Source organism: Oryx dammah, unplaced genomic scaffold, assembly GCF_014754425.2.
Source record: "Oryx dammah isolate SB20612 unplaced genomic scaffold, SCBI_Odam_1.1 HiC_scaffold_3, whole genome shotgun sequence".
In the NCBI taxonomy this organism is placed as follows: Eukaryota; Metazoa; Chordata; class Mammalia; order Artiodactyla; family Bovidae; genus Oryx; species Oryx dammah.
Genome location: NW_024070187.1, coordinates 25,150,973 through 25,169,411, shown reverse-complemented (window position 1 = coordinate 25,169,411; position 18,439 = coordinate 25,150,973). Strand labels below are relative to the sequence as shown.

Below are 18,439 nucleotides of genomic sequence, written 5' to 3'. Positions count from 1 at the left end.
AAGACCCTGGGATCCAGTCAGTAGGCGACAACTGGGGATTTCTCGTTAGGCACCGAGAGGGCCTTTCCTAGTCGGCCGAGCATGGCCTCCTCCTCCGGGCGCTGGCTCGCGGCACGTAGCAGCGCGACCGCGCGGAGAGGCCGAGGACTAGGCCAGGTACCCTTGCGGCTACCACGTGCCCACTGGCGGCCGAGAGGCTGGGGGCCTCGGATGAGGGGCGGGGAGAAGGCCACGGGGCGGGGCCAGCTGCTCGCGCGGGGCGGGGGCGGGGCGCGCAGCGTGTTCTGGGCAGGCCCCGCGCTCCTCCTTCTCCCGCGCCCAGGCCCGGCGGTCCGAGCTCCTCCCCCGGCTCGGCCTCTCTCCCCTCCCCGGCCCTCCCTCTGCCCAACCGTTCCTCCCTCCCTCCTCCCCTTCTTCCTCTGCGAGGCGCTCCTCCAGTAGCCAGGCAGCATGGCGGCGGTGGAGACGCGTGTGTGCGAGACGGACGGTTGCAGCAGCGAGGCCAAGCTCCAGTGCCCCACCTGCATCAAGCTGGGCATCCAGGGCTCGTACTTCTGCTCGCAGGTAGACTCCCGCTTCCCCCGCGGCCCCGCCGCCGCCTCCCTCCCCTCTCCGCTTTGCCCTCGCGGCCGGTCGGGACACGCTCCTCCTCTTCCCCGGGCGGGCTCGCCGGCCGCTCTTCCTCCTCCGCCTAGTCTGCCGCGCCGCCGCCCCCTCTCCCCTCGCGGGGATCTGGGGCCCCTCCGGACCCCGGCCCCTTGGGGCGCCCGCGGCGGGTGGGGGCGCGGGCGCGCTGCCCTGTGGGCTGGGGGCGGAAGCGGACTTGCCCCGGGTCTCCCCGGCCGCCCTAGGGCGCCGCGTTTAGCCGGTTCTCCACGCGCATCTGCTGGCCGGGCGGGGGCTGCCAGGTGTGCTGGCTACGCGGGACAGGTGGGATCGCCGGGGAAAGGGCCAGCCCTGGCTGTGCGAGTCGCCACAGCTGCAGCTCCTGGCGGGGCTCTGGTCTTGGTCGGTGGGGGCTGTAGTCACTCTGGTCCTACGGGATTGGGGGTCGGAAGAGACCCGCTGGGCTTGGAGAAGGGTTACCTGGGACGGTGGGGGCTCCGAGAGGGGCAATGCTAGCTCCAGCCCCACCCACCTCTGTCCCTAGGTTTTACTACCGCACATTGACACTTAAGCAACTTTGGAGTTGCGGATGGAGAGGGAGCTGTGTAAATCATTCTTTTCCTTTGGCACTCAGAATTATTGATTTACAAAACCGTAAGGTAACAGTATGAGTCACCTCAGATTAACTGAACTTCCCACTGAACGAAAAAGACAGTTCTATTAAGGATTATGCTTTAAGGCCGTATTTTAACAAGTTTTGTGCAGTGGAGCAAAGCCAGCATTGAATGGTGTCCGGACTGAAACGTGTGCTGGTGTTTGTTTACTGAAGAGCCCTAGTGTTCCGGCTGCATTTAGACGCTCAGAGTTTTGGCCTGGCGGCATTTGTACGGCTTTTAGTTACAATCCAGTTTTGTTGAAGAGAGGTAGCGGAATATTCAGGTACGAAACTGGTAGTGTCCTGAGGGGAGGAGAGCGTGCACAGAGAGTCTAAAGGCACCGACAGGGCCCTGTCCTTGCCATTGACTGAGATCTTGAACTAGTCAAATTTATCTTTCTGAGCTCCAGTCCCACCACTGTACAGATGGGAAGATGAAGTTTTTACTAATGTATTTCCCAAGGTTGTTCTGAGACCCAAATTATCCAATGAATGTGAAATCTTAATAAAACAAAGGTAGTATTTTTAAAGGCTGGCAGTAGGGCGTAGCACATATATATGTGTATATATACACAAATGAATAGAAGGAAAACATATATGAGCAATAAACACAAATATAACTTTCAGATATAAAATGTGTAAACATAAAGCTGTATGTGAAATGAAGATGTAAATAAAATCCCGGAGATCCAGCACTTGTAAGATAAGCCATTGTGAAAGATCCTAGCAATGTTGTATAGGTCTTGTTTTCAGATAGGATATGATCCTTGACCTTGTTAGTATCATTTGGAAAAAGTTACACTTGGAGAAGTGTTGCTATTTCTAAAAATAGCACTGGGACTTCTCAACATGCTGAACCTGGTCTGAGTCCTTTTGTTTCTTTAAAATAAATTTCAGATTCTGTGATTTGTTGAGGCCTGTGTGGGACTTAAAAAAAAATCCAGTAGTTTGTTTTTGAAAATCATGTACTCTGAGTAGAATAATGTGGTGTTTTACGTTTTGCTTAAATTTAGTTGTCGTTTTGTAATGTTAAATGATATAATATGTATAGACACTTGTTGAAATTCTGAAAAGATGCTGTGAAACTATAGTCATCAAGGATAGGTGATATTCTCCTAGGCATGTATTATTTAGTAGAAAGGACATTGGCTCATTGGGGTTTTTGGGAACATGCCAACACATTTGTGAAAACACGCAGGGTGTATTTAGTACAGTAGGTATTTCATGTTAGCTTCTGCAGGTATATTTCTTGTTCCATTGTTATGCCTGTAGTCGAATATATCCTGACTGATGCTTCAAGCTCTCTCTCTCCGTTCCTGTTGCTTCCTCCTTTAGTCAGTTTTTAAAATTTCTCACCAGTTTCTCTTAGTTCATTTCTCTACTGTAGTTTCCCACCTTGCAAGTAAACACTCACACACACACTCACACTCACACACAAATCAAAGGAACAAAACCTTTCATGCAAAAGTTATTTTTCCCCTAGCGTAGCAGTCTGACAGAGGCCTGGCTTGCTGCGAATCATGGGGTCACAAAGAATCGGACTAGGTCGAGCGACTGAACTGAACTGATAGCGGTCTGACTGTGCTTCTCCCCTACCTATAATGAATAGAATTGCCATTGCTTGTAGGATTCTAGCCTCATAGTCAGGGCATCTCTTCTGAGTCCAGCTTCTCTTGCTTTAACCAGAGTCTGTATTTATACTTGTTCCTTTACACAGAATATCACCTGTCTTCTAAAGTCACAGATGTTCTTTCAGTCCCAGCTTGAGACCTTGTTCAATCACTAAGCCAGTTTCCACATTCATGATGAACCTGGGGCTTCTCCTTGCCGCTTCTCTGATTGTCTTCACTAGCAGTGGCCAGTCTTTTCTCTTCTCCTTCCTTTTGTGGTCCCCAGGCTGACTGACTGACCAGCTTGTCTTTGGGAATAAACTGTGAACAAAACCACAAGAGAACAGAAATAAGGATTTCCGGTTATCCTGTCACACCACCTTATTTCCTTTATAACATTTTATACAGTCTGATCATTTGATTTTTGTTTATCTGTCTTTCAGTCAGAAGGTGAGCATCATGAATAAACTAACTGCCCTCTCCTCATTTCTCAACACAATGCTCTGCATGAAATAGGTGGTCAATAAATGCTTGAGTCAAAAGGCAGAATAAAGAGGTGCATTCATGCATGCGCAGTTGTGTCCGACTCTGGGACCCCATAGAGGAGCAAGCCGCCAGGCTCCTCTGTCCATGGAATTTTCCAGGCAAGAAAACTGGAGTAGGTTGCCATTTCCTCCTCCAGGGGATCTTCCCAACCCAGAGATGGAACCCTCATCTCATGTATTGGCAGGTAGATTCTTTACCGCTGAGCCACTGGGGAAGCCAGAATAAAGAGGTAAACTGCCACAACTGAATCACAATTCTGTTACTTACTAGCTGTGTGCTTTAGGCAGGCAACCTTTGTTTTTTGTTATAGCCTTTTGTTTTTTAACATTAATTATATCATTTTTGTTTGCTGAGTCTCTGTTGCTGCACAGCAGCTTTCTGTAGTTAGGGCAAGTGGGCATCTCATTGCAGTGGCTTCTCTAGTTGCAGAGCACTGGGTTTAGGGCACCCAGGCTTTGGTAGTTGCAGCATGCAGGCTCAGGAGTTGCGGCTCCTGGGCTCTAGAGCACAGACTCAGTAGTTGTGCACTGGGCTTAGCTGCTCTGTGGCTTTTGGAATCTTCCTGGACCAGGGATCGAACCCATTTCTCATGCATTGGCCGTTGGATTCTCATCCACTGCACCACCAGGGAGGTCCTGTTACAGCCTTTTAAAATGGGGCTTTGAATAGTACCAACCTCAGGGTTTGTATGTATTAATAAAACACTTAGCATAGCAATACATTTAATCAATGTTAGCTCTTTTTATCGTCGTTATACTGTATTTATGCTTAAGAAGATAGAAATGTTTTTACTTAAGATGCTTAAGACAAATTTTGGTCTTTTAATGAGTAAAACCTATTTCACTTGAAATTGAGCTTTACAGGAGTTTGTGATGTTTCATGGTATTTCTTTGTAGCTCTATCCGTCTTATTCAGTAGTAGTTGACGAGGTTTAATAGTAGCTTGGTGGTTTACTCATAGTCCCAAAGAGTTTGTAAGAGTTTTTTGAGGAAGGAGGCTGTGCTGTACTCATTTTTGTATTTCTCGTAAGTACCTTGTACACAGTAAGCACTCAGTTCATTAAACGAAAGAAAAAAGATCTTTAGGCCTGAGAAGGAAAGGCAAAGAGCAGTCAAGCCCTTAGTGAACACCCCAGGGCAGATACTATCTTGACTGTAGTTTAAAGGATCTGCAGAGAAGGACCTGAGTGATTTGCAGCCCTTCATAAGGCATAAGCACTTAAAGGGAGGAAGCCTGGGTTTGGAGTCTTACCTGGGTTTTTTGCGACCGTGTCCTTGGGTAGGTCATGCCCTATGTCTACTACCATTGCAGCTAGCCTTAAGGAAGGTTTAAAATGTTTGAGGAGGAGCCTTATTTGTTATGAACATTTTGAACAAATTCTTGGAATAGGTTCTTTCAAAGAAGTAGTGGCCATGTAAAGTGACTGCTTGGGTCTTCAGTAAGAAAATGCGTGGGTGAGCATCTCGTATGTTGGAGTCGAAAAGTGAGGAAGGATTTGCACGTCCAGTATGTAGGTCTTTGAAATGTAGCCCTGTCCTCTAAAACACTTTCTCCTTTGATAACAAAGTTCCTGACATTTCTAGGGATTTTCTTAAAATTCCTTACATTACCTCACGCTATTTCTAGATATTGCTGTAAGATAGCAATATCTAGTTGTAATTTTTTTTTTCTTAAAAATAACTTTTATTGCAGAAAAATTAGAAAATACAGATGAAAGGTTGCTTGGTGATAATTTCTGTAAGTCTTTTGGTGGGTAGCCTTACAAATATTTATGTATTCCTACATATACTCATGTGCATATACTTGTATGCATTTTTATCAAAATGGCTCAATCATATACATAGTCTTAGGGAATTTGCTCTCTTTTATGTCTTAAGTAATACATTTGGAATGTGTGTAATGACTCCATTTACATTATCCTTTGTAATGGCTGAATAATATTTAATGTGATAGATGTACTGTCCTGTATTTACTCTTGTAAGGTTGAATTTACTTTCTTTTTAATTTTTTAGCTGCTGTTTAACTGCTTTTCAGTAAACGTTCTTGTGAAATTTTAAATCATTTTGATTACTTGACAGTATAGAGTAATGGTGGGGCTGGTATATAAACCAAGGACTGAACCCACCTTGAGGTGCTGGTAGTTCTCACAATGTAGTTAATGGATTATTACTAGTTTGAGAACTAGTTTGAGAACCTGGTGGTGGATGGAGATCTCCTTTTACTGACATGCTTGTATTATAAATGCTTACGTAGGAGTTTTGGCATGAATTATATTTTTATTGTAGAACTTGTAAAAAGCAAACATCATTTGGTTGGTAGATAATCAAAAGTTTAACCAATCTTTAACTCCTAGTTACTGTTTTAGAGATTGAAGGGCTATTGGAAGTAGATATGAGCTTATGCTGTTCATATAGTTTGTGACAGAAGTGTTAGTCACTTATTTTTTTCTTCCTTTTTTTTGGTGAGTCTTTTTCAGGTTTGGCATACTTGCACAATTTTTAGTTTGGTCTTAGTTAATTTGGTGGGGATGACAGCCATATAAGCCCGTGGCTAAACACATATTCAGCTCTAGACAGGAGGGAGAAGCAGTAGCGTGGTGGCTCCTCCTATATAAATGGGTAGTTGTCTCTGGTATTAATAGGAAGTCCATTTAGTAGATGTAACATGGCAGGAATATGCTATAGAGCAACCGTTGAGATTCTCTCCATGTTAAAGTTCTAATGAAACAAAATATAGATATAGCCATCCTCTCTGCTGGATCCTGAACCTTTCTTGACTCAGTTTTAACATGAAGCATGTGCTTCTTCATGCTTTGGCAGCTCAATAATTATAAATCTTTTTTTTTTTTTCTTTTGATTGGTATCAGCCTTGGGTCTTTGAATAAAGAACAGTTTAACACACTCTGTAAACTAGGTCCGCCTTTCTCAGTGTGTGTATTTAGCTGCAGTAGTTGAACGTGGGACAGGGATTTCCGAAACGTGCTCTCAACTATTCATTGCAAATGATTTTTCTTTTTGTGCACTGTTCACAGTAGCTAAGTTGTGGAAACAACATGGATAGATAAATGGATAAATAAAATGTGGCATAAACGTATAATGGAATACTAGGCGGTTTTAACAAAGAAGGGAATTTTGCAGTGTGCCACAACATGAATGAATCTGGAGGACTTTGTGCTGAGAGAAATTAGCCAATCATCAAAAGTGATTCCACTTAACACGAGGTACCTGAAATTGTTAAATTCATAGGCTCAAAGAGTGGAAGGGGTGAAGAGGGAAATAGGGAGTTAGTAATCAACAGGTATTTAAGTTCAGTCCTGCAGATGGAGAAGCTCTAGGGATCTGTTCTTTACCATCGTACCTATATTGACACTTAAAATTATTAAGAGGATAGGTCTCACGTTAAGGTGTTCTGGCTATTTTTTTTTTTTTTTTAAGTTTTGTGTTTTTTTTTTTTTTTTTTTTTTTCAGTAACCTGTCTGTTTTATAGCCAGGTTCAGTGGGGACTTCTTCCGGATATACCAGAGCTCTGTGGTGTCTGTTGGAAGGCATTCCTAAAATCCCTGTCATGGGGTCTGCTATTGTGGCCATTTTCTAGGTCGTAGGCTTAGGCCTCTAAAGAGTGGGTAGGGTATAAGTGAGATTTTGTGACTTTAGCAATTTTCTTATCACAAAGTGGCAGGCAACAGAGATGTCTCCATCTCTGTTGAGAACTTGTACTAATTGGTCCTGCCTTGATAAAAGGTGCAAAAGGGCAACCCTTTGCATCAGATTCTGAAGGTTGCCCTGCCTTATCAATCGAGCCACGAGCTCAAATCATTCAGTAAAATAGGTAAATTGTAAGTGCCATTAGGTTTTAGATGTGACATAATTTTTTTTTCCCCCTCTCTGACTGGGCATTTATTTTCTTACTGATTATTTCACTAACTGGTACTAGTGATGGGCTTTAACTATTTGAATACTGATAACCTTGAATAGTTCACTACTAAAATGTAGAGGAAAATATAAATGGAGGTATTATGTGATTTAGTACTGCTTTTGAATTGAGTTTTTTAAGTACCTTAAAGTCAGGATCTGTACTTTTTTTAGAAAACTCATTTGTTTTTATTAGATGTTGAATAGACTAGAAAACTAACAGTAAGTCAACCATAGTATCTAAAGAAACATGGTACAGTAAATGCCTCTGTAGTTAACCACCTGAATTATTAAAAAGAATATATTAATGAAGCAAGTAAAACCAGAAAGCACTTCTGTGTCCCTCACCCTAGAGGTGCTCCCTGTTCTGAGCTGCCTTTATCATTCGTTTGCTTTTCCATGGATTTGATTCCTTAGATAACGCATTGTTTCGTTTTGGTGTTTTTGAAGGTTTTATAAATCACTGCACGTATTCTTCTGCAACTTGCTTTCTTTATATTCTGTTCTTGAGATTCACCCTTGTTGCGTGTCACTCTAGTTCTTTCGTTTTCATTGCTGTATAGTATTTGTGAATTATTATCAGTTTATTCAGTCCTTTGTTGATGGGAATTTGGGTTCTAGGTTTTTACTATTATAAACAGTACTGCTCTAAACATTCTTGTACCTGGCTCCTGATGCTTACATGCAAGAGTTTCTCTTGGGTATACCACCAGGAGAAAAGTTCTTGGGTCATGGGATATGTATGTGTTCAGGTCTGTTTTGACTGAGCCAGATTTTTTTCCAGTGTGATTGTTTTTTCTCCCTTCATGAGAAACTTTATATTGTTCCATATCCTAGCTAGGACTTGACCTTAATAGACATTTTGGTTTTTGCCTGTTTTGTTACTTATGAATAATAATGTTTGTTGGGCTATTTTTACATGTGCAAACCTGCTAAAATTTACTGTTCTCAAGAGGCTTATAGTAACTTGTATGGACAGTTCAGTTCAGTCGCTCAGTCGTGTCTGACTCTTTGCAACCCCATGAATCGCAGCACGCCAGGCCTCCCTGTCCATCACCAACTCCCGGAGTTCACTCAAACTCATGTCCATCAAGTTGGAGATGCCATCCAGCCATCTCATCCTCTGTCATCTCCATCTCCTGCTTTCAATCTTTCCCAGCATCAGAGTCTTTTCAGATGAATCAACTCTTCTCATGAGGTGGCCAGAGTATTGGAGTTTCAGCTTTAGCATCATTCCTTCCAAAGAACACCCAGGACTGATCTCCTTTAGAATGGACTGGTTGGATCTCCTTGCAGTCCAAGAGACTCTCAAGAGTCTTCTCCAACACCACAGTTCAAAAGCATCAATTCTTTGGTGCTCAGCTTTCTTCACAGTCCAACTCTCACATCCATACATGACTACTGGAAAAACCATAGCCTTGACTAGATGGACCTTTGTTGGCAAAGTAATGTCTCTGCTTTTCAATATGCTGTCTAGGTTGGTCGTAACTCTTCTTCCAAGGAGTAAGCGTCTTTTAATTTCATGGCTGCAGTCACCATCTGCAGTGATTTTGGAGCTGCAAAAAATAAAGTCTGACACTGTTTCCACTGTTTCCCCATCTATTTCCCATGAAGTGATGGGACCAGATGCCATGATCTTCGTTTTCTGAATGTTGAGCTTTAAACCAACTTTTTCACTCTCCTCTTTCACTTTCATGAAGAGGCTTTTTAGTTCCTCTTCACTTTCTGCCATAAGGGTGGTGTCATCTGCATATCTGAGGTTATTGATATTTCTCCGAGCAATCTTGATTCTAGCTTGTGCTTCTTCCAGCCCAGCGTTTCTCATGAGGTGGTCTGCATAGAAGTTAAATAAGCAAGGTGACAGTATACAGCCTTGACATACTCCTTTTCCTATTTGGAACCAGTCTGTTGTTCCATATCCAGTTCTAACTGTTGCTTCCTGACCTACATACAGGTTTCTCAAGAGGCAGGTGAGGTGGTCTGGTATTCCCATCTCTTTCAGAATTTTCCACAGTTTATTGTGATCCACATAGTCAAAAGCTTTGGCACAGGCAATAAAGCAGAAATAGATGTTTTTCTGGAACTCTCTTGCTTTTTCCATGATCCAGCAGTTGTTGGCAGTTTGATCTCTGGTTCCTCTGCCTTTTCAAAAACCAGCTTGAACATCTGGAAGTTCACGGTTCACGTATTGCTGAAGCCTGGATTGGAGAATTTTGAGCATTACTTTACTAGCGTGTGAGATGAGTGCAGTTGTGCGGTAGTTTGAGCATTCTTTTGCATTGCCTTTTCTTTGGGACTGGAATGAAAACTGACCTTTTCCAGTCCTGTGGCCACTGCTGAGTTTTCCAAATTTGCTGGCATATTGAGTGCAGCACTTTCACAGCATCATCTTTCAGGACTTGAAATAGCTCAGCTGGAATTCCATCACCTCCACTAGCTTTGTTCGTAATGATGCTTTCTAAGGCCCACTTGACTTCACATTCGAGGATGTCTGGCTCTAGGTGAGTGATCACACCATCATGATTTATCTTGGTCGTGAAGATCTTTTTTGTACAGTTCTGTGTGTTCTTGCCACCTCTCATTAGTAATATCTTCTGCTTCTGTTAGGTCCATACCATTTCTGTCCTTTATTGAGCCCATCTTTGCATGAAATGTTCCCTTGGTATCTCTGATTTTCTTGAAGAGATCTCTAGTCTTTCCCATTCTATTGTTTTCCTCTTAAAAAAAAAAGTTAAATGACCTTGAGATGCTAAGTGAAAGTTATAGACAAGGAATTTTTTTCTTTTAATTATTTTATAACTTGATTGAATCTCCTTAGCTTTTTATTGTGATGATTTTCAAACATAGAAAAGTTTAAAGAAAAGTCTTATAACTAATTGCAGTATACCATCACTTACACTGCAGAAGGAAATGGCAACCCACTCCAGTATTCTTGCCTGGAGAAGCCCAGGGACAGAGGAGCCTGTTGGGTGCCGTCTATGGGGTCTCACAGAGTCAGACACGACTGACGTGACTTAGCAGCAACTTAGCAGTCATCTACATACTTTGCTCTAATTGCTTTATTTATAAGTTCTTATGTGTATTGCATTTATATATGTATTAGTTGAAAATTTTTGAGTCACAGACAACGTGACACGTTACCCATTCATTACATGGTTACATGTAATCATCTTCAGCATGTATTTTCTAATGACAGGGATATTCTTTCTTACTTATTAATACAGTATCATGATTACATGTAAGAATTCCCTAATATCTTCTAATAGTCAATCCCATTTGAATTTATCAATTATCTCCTAAACATCTTCAGTAGTTGTGTTTTTGGTTAATTTTTGGAACCAGGATCCTTTCAAAGCTCACAAGTAGCGTGTGGTTGTTACATTTCTTAGTCTTAGTGTAGAACAGTCCTTTCATCTTTACGTTCATGATGCTGGCTTTTTGAGGAGACTAGTCACTTGTCTTGCTGAGTGCACACGTTCTTGGTGATCTGATTATTTCCTCGTAGTGTCTTTAAGTCGTTCTTTTATCCCCTTGTCTGTTCTGTCAGGATTCACTTGACAGAACTCGTGAGAGATGCTGTGTACTTCATATTGTATCACATCAGGAGGCGCTCCTAAATGTGATCACTTGCTTAGGAGGTGCTGCTTGCTCACTGTACGTGTCTCACTTTGTAATTAACTACCTACTGTAGCGCCTTTGAAGGACAGTGGGTTCTGTGTCCTTTTGACCTTCCTCCAGTAGTCTCTGATTGTTCCCTAGCTCTCTGGCCCAAGACAAACAAAGTTTACCTTGTAGCTTCCCTGTCCCAAATCTGGAGTCCAGCCTGTCTCCAAGGAGCCCTTGTTTCTGGTAGGAAGGTCTTTAGAAATCTAGTTCTGCCTGCTCAGTATGCTCCATACTGAGCCACTGGCTGGAGTCCCTGCCTCGAGAAGAAAGGTACTGACATCTTCAAGGAAGTTTGCTGATGGCTCCGGAGGACACAAATAAAACTGCTAATGGGCAGTTTTTCAAAGCAGCATAGTAAAAAGGTGCAAAATAGTATAGTTAAGGTCCTAGAAGGCCTCCTGAAGGAGGGGTTAAGAAATGGATTTGGGTACACTGAAGAAAATAAATAAAGAGCTAAGTAAAAAGGTGCCTGTTAGTGAGGAGGAGAGGACATTCTCTCCAGGGCAAGGATGTTTATGGAAGTAGGAGCAAGCTGAGGCATGTGTGTTACAGCAAGTAACCACAGCCTTGCAGTGGTGAAAAGTCTGAGTACAGAAATATAAGGAAATAAAATGACTGTTAGCAGGGCCAGAGACTTTGTGTTCCACTGAGTATATATTTTTTTTAATGTAAATACCTCCATTTGTTTTTTTGTTATAAAAAGCAGTGCATGATCTTTGCATAAACTTAAAACAGAAGTGTTTAAAGTGAAAGCTGTGTCATGATCGTATCCTAAGAGTATGTTACAGTTTGGTTTATTATCTTTTCAGACTTTTATATATTTATTACATAGAGGTTAAGAGCATGGAAACTGTCTCAAGAAAACATGCATTTAAAACCGGGCTTTGCTATTAATTAGCTGTGTGGGTTTTTTTAAACGTGTTAATTTTTCTGTGCTGCAGTTTTCTCATCTGTTAAATAGGAAATAATAGAATGTACCCTGCAGAGTTGTGAGGATTAACGGTTGGTGCATATAGTACTGCCTAAATCAGTGTTTGGCATACGGTCAGCATTCATGTGTTACTTGTTGTTTTTATGTTTTTGAAACAAAACCAGAATCATTGTTCTGTATGACATACAGCTTTGTAACTTAACTTATTTAAAAATGAATTTTTTTCTACAGGTAAAGAACACATAGAGACATTACCATCCTAACCATTTTTATGGGTACTTTTCAGTGGTATTTATTATATTTGCATTGCTGTAGAACATATCTCAAGAACTTCTTTAATCTTGCAGAACTGAAACAGCTCATTGAACAGCTCTCTTTTGCTTGCTCCACCCAGCCCTGATAACCACCGTTCTGCTTTACTGGTGGAGAACAGCATGAGTATTTTAAAAGAAACATTTTCCAGGTGATTCGAGGACCTATTCAGTACTGAAGACCGTACTACCCCATATCAGCTCCTAAAACTTGGTAGATATCTCTTGGTGTTAAAGAAAAAGTGGGATAAAAACTTTGCCATTCTAGTTTCAGTAGGTACTCTGTAGCCAGGGCTTTGGTGCAGTGAAATGGGTGGAAAGCAGGGTAGTGAGACAAAGCGCTGTCAGAGGAGTGCTGGATAAATGCATACGCCCTGTTAGGCATTGGCTGGGATGGGTGTGGTGTGGCTGCTTTATGAAGGCAGCGTTTGTAACACACTGAAGGGATAGGTTAAAACTGGTGAGGACAAGGTGTGAAGGTGAGTGTCAGGAACAGATAGACGAGGTCAGGCAAGGGAAAGGACAGTGTGGTATTCTCTGGGGGAACTCTCACCCTAGTTTAGTTAGGTTGTTGGTACAGTTTTCAGAGATACGGAAGGAAAGGTGCTCAGGTGTGGAGAATAACTCACTCAAGGGTTTTGAGTGGTCCTAGTCAGGTAAAGACGGAGAAGGCAATGGCAGCCCACTCCAGTACTCTTGCCTGGAAAATCCCATGGCCGGAGGAGCCTGGTAGGCTGCAGTCCATGGGGTCGCTAAGAGTTGGATACAACTGAGCGACTTCACTTTCACTTTTTACTTTGATGCATTGGAGAAGGAAATGGCAGCCCACTCCAGTACTCTTGCCTGGAAAATCCCATGGACAGAGGAGCCTGGTGGGCTGTGGTCCATGGGATCGCTAAGAGTCGGACACGACTGAGCGACTTCACTTTCACTTTTCTCTTTCATCCACTGGAGAAGGAAATGGCAACCCCACTCCAGTGTTCTTGCCTGGAGAATCCCAGGGACGGGGGAGCCTGGTGGGCTGCCGTCTGTGGGCTCGCACAGAGTCGGGCACAACTGAAGTGACTTAGCAGTAGCAGTCAGGTAAAGAAACGGGAGAAGAATGAGATTGTGGTCTAAGGAAGGAACACTATTCAGTCTTCAAGAGTTATTAGGAGGTACAAAATGTACTTGATGCTGTCAGGGGTTTTGAAGACTGTGCCCTTGTTACTTCATGGCCTCAGCAAGGAAGAGGACGGCGGCTGTCTTGAGAGGTATTTATTATGAATACTTTGGTTCCTTCATTTCCTCAAATATTCATATATTTTGAAATACAAGTCTTTAGCTAGGTAAGCTCTTTTGTGAGACAGTTCCTAGTTTATTTAATGAGAATAATCCTTTTAGTCCTCTTATTTAAAAGGTGAGATTTGATGTAGGTCTCACAAACCAAGTACAAAACACTCTGAAATCCTCTGAGGAAAATACAGGGCTATTTATTTGAATAGTTGCTTTTCAGTGAATGTGATGGATTTCAGCATGTTTATTAATAGTTGATGATAGCAACATTGAAATTTTAATTGGGAGAGAAATTGACATGGTTTGGCATTGATCCAGTGCACTGTAAGCTTCTTTAGAACACCAGGTAGTCTGAAAAATGTAAAACCTGTTGTGCTTTTTTAGGAGTAAGTTGATAATCTTGTTAGGTTTTTGTTTTCCCTGAAATAGAATCAAGGAGGGTTATTTCTAAATCTTGGTGGTTTTTCCATAGCTATGACTTTTTAGAGTAGATGTGAAAAGAAAATAGTTTACCATGAATACTTAAGGTGGGAACCAAAACTTAACTGTTGTTCTTTGCACGTCGTCTTGGGCTTTTTACTTTCCCCAGTATGAAGTGACAATCAAGGAGAAGCATTTTGAAATATGGTTCCTTTAAAAAACTTACATTGCTTTTAGTTTGTTCACAGTTTACTAGAGAATCAAATTAAGAGAGATCACCATGAAATAGATTATTAATTGAATTGTAGAGGCAGTAAATGCCAAAGGGTTTAGAGGTTTCTCACTGGGGGACAGGAGGAGTTTTACAGAAAAAGTTGTATTTAAAATCATCTGTTGTTATCTTCTGAGCTCTTGAAGGAAAGTATGGTTTGAATGGAGGGGAGGAGGGCATCTGGTTATTGAAGCTTAATTGCTCCGAAAGATATGTATGAAATTGGGCATCGGTCAGAGTGGTACCGCCTCCCTGCTCCTGTCCCAGTCAGAGCCCCTCTTTTTCTGTTTAAAGAAAACACTAAAGAGTTCTAGATTTCTTTTTACAAGAGTTCTGTGATCAGTAGGGGTAAAAAGAAACACTTGGCACCTACTCCGATACACTCCAGATGGCATGCATTTGCAGTTAGAATAAAAAATTCTTTGTTTATTTAAAATTCAAGAAGATTTGATGATTGAATTTTTGGGTGTTGTCATGTTGTAAATAACATTACCTTCTGAGTGGAGAAACTTGGAACAGTCAACAAATAATGGTGAGTGTGTAGATGTGCCCACTGTAAGAGGTGAATCACAGAACGACAACGTTAGGAAGGATGTGAGATTGATGTGAAAAGAAAGAATAACGTGATTGTCTTTGCTGATGCCTGCCTGAGAAGCCTTGTTCACCATAAGGTGACATCCCCCAGGAAGAGGTTGAAGAGGCGAGCTGTGTATCTTGGCCACTGGGGGGGATACCCAGTTGTGGAGCAAAGAGTAGGCTGTTCAGTTGGTCACACTGTGAGCAGAAAGTATAAACACATTGCCTTAATGCTGTATTAATTGGTTTAAATCTACTTTAAGTGACAAGATGCCTTAACTCAGAAAACAATTTGTCTTTTAGATAGACTTTTCCTGCAGCTGGAAAATGGCATTCATTCAACTTAAAATACTGGCTGTAGAAAAGGAACCTAAATATATGTGCACTGGACATTTTAGAGATTATGCCAGTTACTATGTATTCAATATGGCTTTGATTCTTGAAAACATGCATATGGCTTAGAAACAAATATTCTAATTCCAGGTATCTCTTAACCTAGGGTTAGTTTTTCCATTTTTATTTTTCCAGTCTTACTGAGAAATAATCGACAGGACATTGAGTAAGTTTAAGGTATTGTTGTACAGTCACTTCGTCGTGTCCGACTCTTTGTGACCCCATGGACTGTAACCCGCCAGGCTCCTCTGTCCATGGGATTCTTACTGTGTGGGTTGCCATATCCTTCTCCAGGGGATCCTCCCAACCCAGGGATTGAACCCAGGTCCTCTGCGTTGGCAGGCGGATTCTTTTTACTACGGAGCCACTGGGGGAGCCCACTAAGGTATACAACATCATAATTAGACATTGTCTACTTTGTGAAACAGTTACCGCAGTAAGTTCAGTGATCAGTCATCACCTCCCAGTTTCAGGTGTTTTCCCTTGTGATGAGAACTTTTTAAACAACTTTCAAATATACAATATTGTTAACTACACTCATCATGTTGTACATTATATCCCCAGAATTTGGTTTTCTTTCCACCACTTTAAACTGATTATTTGGGCATTCAGTTCCATATCTCTGAAACACATGGTTATCTCCCTCTGTCTTGATTATTTGGTTTTGGGCCTTGTCACTAGGTGTCCTGCGATGGAAGAAGAGAGTTTGGCAGTACGCTCCTCACCTGCCACGTGGCTCTCTTCTGACTTGTAAAGTGGTTTTGAGTCATGTGGTCTTCTCCAGGGGGATCTTCCTGACCCAGGGATCAAACCCGGGTCTCCTGCATTCCAGGCAGAGCTTTAACCTCTGAGCCACCAGGGAAGCTCATGTAGTCTACCTGCCACTTCATAGCTGCATGACCTTGGGCAGGTCATTTAGTGTGGCTCAACTTTTCTCATCAGTAAAATGAGTACTGTATAAATAGTATCTACTTCATAGGATTAGGACTTAACATATGTAGAGTAGTTGGAATAGTGACTAGCACATAGTAGGCTCTGCATAAGTATTATGAATTATTAATACAGTATAATTGCTTTTCCTTCCTTGTACAACCCCATTCACTTAGCTTTCTATGTCGTAAGTCCCCCTACGTATGAACCTTGGAAAGCTGCAAACTTTCAAAGATGGGAACGTGTGTTTGCATGTCCAGTTGTGTTTAAATTCATGTGTCTGGTGTGCACTGTCACATGCATCCTATACAGGAGGCTGTGCTTTTGTTTACTTTACTGTAAAGTACTGTTGCCATGCAACATGGGCAGATTACTAATGAAGACCTGATGGAATCGGAGGCCCAGAGAAAGGACCAAGAGAGAGAAGAGGAAGAAGAAACCGAAGAACCAAAGAGATTCACAACATGGGAAATGGCAAGGGGATTTTCTTTATTTGAGGAGGCGCTGTTAGTTTTTGAGGCATAGGAGCCAAATGAAGAAGGGTACATGAAGGTTGCAGAATGCCGTCCAGTGCTTCGGATTATCTGTGATGAGAAACAGAAAGAGCTACTGCCTAGACATCGCTGGATTGTAGTTTTAAGAGAGTAGATAGAACTGAAAACATCAAGGAGCCAGCACCTATGCCATCCATGTCAAGAAGAGTGAAATTGCAGCTTCCCTCCGTGCTATGCTCGCGACCATTCCCCTCTGCAGTCTCTCACCGCCTCTCCCTCCTCCAGTCAGTAACTCTTGCTGCCCGTTTACTCAGTGCCCGCCCCTGTGTGCCAGCTGTTGTACTGTACTACTGTACTTTTCAAGGTACTGTGCTATAAGATTAAAAATGATTTTTTTTTATTTTTTGTGTTTGTTTTTTATGTATTATTTGTGTGAAAAGTATTATAATCCTATTACAGTACGGTACTGCATAGCTGATTGTGTTAGTTGGGTGCTTGGGTTAACTATTGGACTCACAAACATGCTCTTGGAACGGAACTTGTTTGTATATAGGGGACTTGCTGTAATCTGTAGACGTTTTGTAGATAATCTTTATCAAGCTGAGGAAATTCTCTTCTAGTTTACTGAGAGTTTTTATTATGAGTGGTGGTTGATTTTTGTTTCCAACTATATTGTGGATTTTTGTTTCATCTTGCACTTATGTTACCTTCTGCTTTATGTATTTTGAAGCTCTGTCGATATGTACAATTTAAACTGTTATATCATCTTAGTTATTTGACCTTTTAAAAAAATCATTATGTAATTTTCCTCTTTATCCTTAGTAATTGTCTTTGTTGTTGTCATACTGGTCCTGAGGCTCTGTTTTTTATTTATTTACTTTTTCAACCTTTTCTGTGTTCAGATGAGATCGTTTCTTTGGTCTTTGAAGCTCACTGAATTTTTCCTCTGTCATCTCCATCATGCTGCTGGATGCTACTGCTGTGCTTAGTCCGTCAGTCGGGTCTGACTCTTTCTTTGTAACCCCTTGGGCTGAAACCTGCCAGGCTCCTCTATCCATGGAATTCTTCAGGCAAGAATACTGGAGTGGGTAGCCTTTCCCTCCTCGAGGGTATCTTCCCAACCCAGGGACAGAACCCAGGTCTCCTGCATTGCAGGCAGATTCTTCATCAGCTGAGCCACCAGGGAAGTCCATGCTACTAAATATATCCAGTTAATTTTTTATTTTAGCTATTGTATTTTTTTGGTTTTAAAATTTTCATTTGGTTTTTCTGTATATCTTTACGAATATTTTCTTTTTTCCCATTGATATGAGTGTTTCTGGTTGATTGTTGGAGCGTTTTAATAATAGCTGCTTTAAATTCTGTCAGTTAATGCCAACATTGGTGTCAGCTTAGCACTGGTGTCTGTTGACTCACTTCCCTTATAAATTGAGATTGTCTTGGTTCTTTATATGCTGGATAATTTTAGGTTGTATCCTGTGGAAAGTTTTGCATGTTATGAAATCTTGAGTCTTGTTTAAATCTTGTGGAGAATGTTGATATTTTAAGTTTTAGCTGGCTACTAACTAATCTGGTTAGGTTCAGCCTGCACATCCTAACCTGCCTTCTTTGGTTCCAGTGTCAGTTCAGTTTTCAAAGCCCTTGCAGCGCCGTTCACGTCTGTCCCTGAGACCTGAATGATGGTCTCTGTTCTGTTCTCACACACATCAGTAGTTTGTATTATGAACAACATGATGGGGTCACTTCAGGGAGCTCCTTCCTTGGGAATTCTCGTTTTTGGTCCCCTGGCCAGAAAGCTGTGGTTGTAGGGACCTACCTTTGCTGTCCGTCACGACTGTGCCTTT

The 18,439-nt window shown here is 42.0% G+C and overlaps 1 protein-coding gene across 2 annotated transcripts in view; it reads left to right on the top strand.

Annotated features, from left to right (window-relative positions):
* The first annotated feature begins 347 nt into the window (after nucleotides 1-347).
* Nucleotides 348-18,439, top strand: part of METAP1 (methionyl aminopeptidase 1) — a 53,930-nt gene continuing 35,838 nt past the window's right edge. The window contains exon 1 of one of the 2 annotated variants that reach the window (XM_040237809.1): nucleotides 348-564. In XM_040237809.1, coding sequence (XP_040093743.1) covers nucleotides 451-564 — 114 coding nt within the window. In that variant the 5' untranslated portion in view covers nucleotides 348-450. Of the gene's footprint in view, nucleotides 565-11,010; nucleotides 11,460-18,439 lie in introns of those variants that run through there. The other variant, XM_040237810.1, reaches the window with a different exon arrangement.